This window comes from Nannobrachium achirus (genome assembly GCF_963921795.1).
Source record: "Nannobrachium achirus genome assembly, chromosome: 6".
Taxonomy (NCBI): Eukaryota; Metazoa; Chordata; class Actinopteri; order Myctophiformes; family Myctophidae; genus Nannobrachium; species Nannobrachium achirus.
Genome location: NC_137815.1, coordinates 62,428,064 through 62,434,316, shown reverse-complemented (window position 1 = coordinate 62,434,316; position 6,253 = coordinate 62,428,064). Strand labels below are relative to the sequence as shown.

The window sequence follows — 6,253 nt, the reverse complement described above, 5'->3', positions numbered from 1 at the left end:
AATGCAAATTACCAAAAGAAAAGTTTTAATAAACATAAATTACTTTATTGAATGCAAATTTCATGAAAAACAAGAAATAGAAGTTAACACACAGGAACAGTACAAAATTGATATAAGACATATCTGGACATTGCACTATAAAACCACCATAAAAATATTCAGGAAAGTTTGAAACGGATCTCCATACAGACCGTTTTATTTACATGGTCTTGGGCAACCATACCTCAGTTGAGTAAACACTAGAAACACACGTTCTTTGGTCCCAGCCTTCTTCCTTAGTTTTTTGGTGCCAATTTCCAATAATACTGCAAATGTTTATTTTTTCTCTTTTACTATTAATCACAACTACCGACTGAGGTAAAAAAAAAAAGGCACATTTTTTGGTTTCAAAACTTAGGCTATATAGATTTCAAGGCACAAATCATATCACATCTTACAAAAAATGGCTTTGGTAGGCATCAGTAACACTGTGGTAACCTTGAGTGCATGACTTGAAATGTCATTAAAAAGAAAAACATTATTATAGGAACACAGCTTCCATAGAAAATACCAAACAAAATGGCTTCTCCTTATCTCTGAGACGCATCAGATTAGAAAGAGTTTGGATGTGGTCAAAATAGAGGCTTAAAAGCCTTCCCACTGGAGAAAATAAACTCACGAAGACTCTTTGACGCCATCATCTCTATTGATAATAGACTTCCTCTTCTTTGTTAGCTATCTGAGGGCAGTGGAAGTTACCTGTTATCAACCATTGAAGGTCATGGCTGTAGCACCTGCTAGCACTCCGTCTATCTACAACACAGTACCAGGGACAGCTGTGTGTGTGTGTGTGTGTGTGTGTGTGTGTGTGTGTGTGTGTGTGTGTGTGTGTGTGTGTGTGTGTGTGTGTGTGTGTGTGTGTGTGTGTGTGTGTGCGTGCGTGCGTGCGTGTGCGCGTGCATGCGTGCGTGTATGTGCGTGTGTGTGTGCGTGCATTGAGGCCTGCTGAGAGATTGATTTCACCCACGCACCCCTACCTCTCAGCAGCCGTGTCTAGGCCACGATCTTGAGTTGGCCAGTACCAGAGACAGACTGAACACTAACCCCCATGAGTCCACAATAGATTTGGTCTTTGGAATCTAACGCCAGGGGCAGATATTTGGTGATTGTCATGATTACTCAGTTCAGTTTTTGGTCCAGTGCCAAGATATCAACCAAGAATGGCTTGAAATAGGAGGCAGTCAAATAGAAATGTGTGTATATATATCAGCTCCTCTTGTGGTTTTGCAGCAAACAAAGAAGCCAAGACGCTTGTGTGAAACTCTCAACCATAAATAAGCGTCAGCCCTTGCTACCAAAGGTTGTTGGTTATTCCTTCCAGAGCTCTTCGGACAGTCCCCATGCATTTGCGGTGCTGCTGGTTGTCAACAGACTGCTTGGGACCGTGTGTATCTCTTCTTGGCCCCTGCTGCCACTGTCCTCCACCTTCCACTGGCCCTGAGGTCTGCGTGGATCTGTCAACTCCATAGCCCGGCTCAAACTGCGGCGGAGCAACAGCCTGATGAGGTGTGTTTCTGTAACAGCGACATGCGGCTGAATGTGCGAGAGCATACGCCACACTGGTACTTCTTCACTTCAGCGTGCGTCTGCAGATGTGCCCTCAGGTTGGAGCGGTCAGCAAACGCCCGATTGCAGTGGGGACAGGAGAAGGGACGCTCACCTAAAGGAGGAGGGACACGGAAAAGGTTCAGTGAGCACATCATATGACTTTACTGTGATTACTACATTTGCTGTGCTTGAGATGTGGCCATTATTCAGTGGTTTCATCATAATGCCTAGCAACAGTAGTCTACATACTGTAGCAGGTTCCAGGTTAGCGCTATGTTAAGAATAGATTGCACAGTGTGATCATCAACCAAAGACATTTGACAAAAACTGAACACAACTGAACAAACTAAACACACACAATCTGTAGTAACTTGTGAACATACCATGTATATCTTGTAGGGGAGTATTGTTTTTCTTTAGTCATTAAATGGGATTTTGTTAATTGAGAAACAATTTAGCACTGAGTGGGAACCAGCTATGGATACCATTTCTGGCATAGCAGGAATTATGGGCCATGTGAAGCCACCAAAAGTCTTTGGCAAAGGGTGCCAATGGTCAGCCTCACAGAAATGACAGACAGACGTCTACAAGTACACAGAAGCAGGCCATTAACACCTGAGAGAGTCCTCACCCACAACTCATTCTCAAGCTAATGAAGAGACATGTGGTATTTCTGGAGGGGATGACTGAATTAGCATGATTTAATCAAGTGCTGAATGAGATTAGTGCCCTAACATACTGCCACAGGTAGTAAGTGCTCAGTGGTGGCCAGAGGTCCTTCAAACATTCTTTGTACCCTTTGACAGAATTCTATCCCTCGTCTGTTGTCTTCAGTCAGTCTGTGTCGTGATAAGATAAGTTCCCAGCAGGTCATTGTTGCAGGAACACAGTGAGTGATCAATGAACCCACAGTACAGAGGGCTTCCCTATGGGTGTTTACCTCTTTGTGATGAGCTCATTGCACTGACAGTATTGAATAATATCCTTCCCCATAAAAAAAACTTGACATAGCTTGCTTTTATACTTTAGAAGCAAGCTATGAATAACAGTTACGACAACCCGAAGTGAATTGATTTGAAGCTTGAAGATGTGAGCAGACAGAGGCATGTGTGATTTCTTATATGCTTATTCCTCATACCTCATAAAACATAATGGAAAGTTGGCAACCAAGTAAGGACTGTTGTTTTTGTGTGTGGATCCTATAAGAGCAGTGGTTCCCAAACAGTGGGTCGGGACCCATTTGTGGTCACGGGCCGATGTTCATGGGTCACAACTCCAGTAAAAATCCAATTTTATTTTCCTACCTATATACAGTATCTATATCAAAAGTTTAAGAAAATAATAATAATTACTTGTTTTTAGATTTTAAAAACCAAAAACAAACGAATATATAATTAACAAGTAGAGAAAATAGCCAATCTACAAGCTTGCGAGCTCAGCTATTTTCACTAGTTTGGGTCCCAGGGGAAATGTCTGATCTCTCTTTCGGGTCTTGACTTGAAAAGTTTGGGAAACAGTACAGAGCAGTGTTTCTCAAACTTTTACATTTTGAGGTCTCCCTTTAACTCCGACAGTATACATTTGTATTACTGTCAGAGTTACGGACTTGTATGAGTCAATTTAGACCCCATAAAGGAACCCACAAAGTCCCTGGAATCCACGTTTGAGAACCACTGCTATAGGCCTCATCATCCATCTATGAAGCCAATCTTACCAGTGTGCGTTCTTATATGGCCGCGCAGCAGCCAAGGCCTGGAGAAGGCTTTCCCACAAGTGGTGCATACACAGGGCAGAGTGTGTGACCGGATGTGCATCTTCAGCGCCCCGAGGCTGGTGTACTCTTTGGGGCAGTGTTTGCAGAAAAAGGCCGGCCTCGCCGCCGTGGCGGGGGCCTCTCCTCCCTCCCCCTCCTCTTTCCTGGGACCTCCGTGGTTCTTGGAGGAGCCGGTGCATTTCATTCGCTGGCGAGGGATGTAGCTGATGTGAGTGGGTTCGGGGCTGGGAGGGTCCGAGGTCCGACCGTCGTCCTCCTCGCCACTGCTGCTGGCGTTGCTGCTCAGGCTGGACGGGGAGCTGAGGTCCAGTGGACCCGGGGTGGCAGAGGGTTCCGTATGGGAGGGCAGGTAGAGGGCTGGGAGGACACTCAGGTCCCACACTATACCTGTTGTGTAGCAGGTGGCTGCTGGACTGTTCTCTCCTGATGCAAGCTCAGAGAGAGGGTACCTATCCAATGATGTGTCTGAGGGCAAGAAACAAGGCGTTCTGTTCAAATATAGGCTATAGCCAGCATAAAACAACGATAATCCTTTCTATACATGCATTGATGACACAAATACACACATACACTGATCTGAATTATGTTTTATTTTTGTTTACTCACATATACATAACACTCAATAGTGACACCTATATTCTACCCATGATAATTTTGTATAGAATTCCATGTGTTTATCCTTATAGAGAGCATAAAAGCTGTAGGCAAGTAGAAGTTTCATGGGCCATTTCCTCCCACGTATTCACATGGGGTTGTAACATGAATGGAGCTCTGTCTAGCAGCAAAAAGGGGGAAAGTGCATCTAACGGGCCTCAACTTGATCATGGAGCTGCGAGGTTTGTAAGCTAGTCAAAGCAGAATTATAGCGCACATTCGATAGGTTAACACAATAATTTAGACTTGACCATATTGTCTATATAGCCTATACACTTATTCTACAGCCAATTAAGAAAACAGGTGGCTTTGAATAGTTGTACGTGCTTATATAAGGATACATCCATAATGCCTGATATGTTTAGTAAAAGTTTTGTAACTTACCATTCTGATATTCCAGTTCACTATAGTTTGGCTTTTGTTTGGCGAAATATTTTTTGACCAAGAAAGATCGAGGCATTTTCCTTTTTGATAAGGTTATAAACAAAAGTATCCTGCGGGACAACTTAAAACAAGAGTGCAGAACGGCAGACGGGTTCTTCAGATCGTCACAGAAACAACAATAGGCTACGAAGATAAATATTCCATCCAATAATCCACGAAATGTTGGGCTGACTTATACAACTGTACTGTAGACTACTAGTGCTTGTGCAGCGCTCTCAAAATGACTAAACGCACTTCTCTGCTGAAACACTCTGACATAGGCAGTAGGGGTGTGATCGCCCCGAGGGCACACCCCACCTTCCATAGCAATGGTAAAGTGCGCAGAAGAGAGAGACGGAGACACAAAACATATGCCCCAAAGCTTTACAGAGGGCCATCAAGGGCATTGGCCTGTAGACAAAACACAGTAAACACTGCAGCAATGTCTGCTTATTAATTTGTTGCAAACAGCAATATCTGCTTATTAATTTGTTGCAAACAGCAATTTCTGCTTATTAATTTGTTGCTTTCATTTATTTTGTTTCTTCAGTCTTATGTAAAGCACTTTGCAACATTGTATTGTTGTTATTATCATTATTATTATTAGGCTATTAATATTATAATTATTTAAAATCAACCCTACACAATTGTAATTATTCATTTAATTTGGCCTACACATTGTGACATGTAGCCTAATCAACACACACACACACACACACACACACACACACACACACACACACACACACACACACACACACACACACACACACACACACACACACACACACACACACACACACACACAAACAAACAAACCAACACACTAGGAGATGCATCAATCAGTCATTGATTCGTTGTTGCAAACCAATCCAGTGGTGCAACTGCGCCATCTTTGGGAATAAAGTAGCAATTGCTACTAGACTCCATCCATATGCCTATGGGTTGTTTGATTGAGGTTTTTGAGCGGTGGTCACAACGCTCCTATACGTGGCCGTGTGTGTGGGTATGTCTCCGTGTCTGTCTGTCTGTCTGTCTGTCTGTAGCCTGTCAGTACCTTTTTTGACCACACATGTTAAGGGAGGGGCGCTGTTGTTCAGGCCAGACCAGACACACACACACACACACACACACACACACACACACACACACACACACACACACACAGGATGGATACCAGTGGCGGCCTGAGTGACATGCATTTTATTATTAATATTTTGTTTAATATTGTTTTAATATTTTTTATTATATATATATACAGGTATATATATATATTTGTTTTGCTGTTGCGCAGCCTCCACGACCACCGCTCAGTTCACACGGGTGTGATTTTATTGAGAGAAATGCATATAGCCTAAATGAACATGTATTTGTACATACATAGGCATCTTATTCTCAACACAAAAGGTTGAGAATTATTATTATTATTATAATAATTATTATTATTTTTTTTTTGGGGGGGGGGGCATTGATTGATTGATTGATTGATTGAAGAATTTATTAGAAGTTTGCAATAGAAAAAAGTACAGTTTCATGACAGTACAAATCACTGGTAGGTCTACAAGGTCAACTAAAAGGAGATCCTAGAAAGCTCTACGGCTTATATAGCATGTTCAATATTCAGTATGGATTCTTGGGATGGGGAATTGGATGGGGTCATCCAATAAATACTATTTATTATCTTCGGAAGCTACGTCTGTGAGTTACATTTAGGTAAATGTAGTATAGGCATGAGTATAGAGGCCAATGCAGTGGTAGGCCTACAACTGGGGGCGGTTCCTATGGTTTTGAGACTGCTACTTTTAAAATTCAGAT

The 6,253-nt window shown here is 42.5% G+C and overlaps 1 protein-coding gene across 1 annotated transcript; it reads right to left on the bottom strand.

Moving 5' to 3' along the window:
• Positions 1 to 840: 840 nt before the first annotated feature.
• On the bottom strand, positions 841 to 4,475 carry snai1a (snail family zinc finger 1a; the record flags this gene model as incomplete). Its single annotated transcript, XM_080728467.1, has 3 exons — positions 841 to 1,699; positions 3,302 to 3,826; positions 4,400 to 4,475. The coding sequence occupies 3 exons, from the start codon at positions 4,473 to 4,475 to the stop codon at positions 1,515 to 1,517; spliced, it is 786 nt and encodes a 261-aa protein (XP_080584593.1). The 3' UTR covers positions 841 to 1,514.
• Positions 4,476 to 6,253: the final 1,778 nt, after the last annotated feature.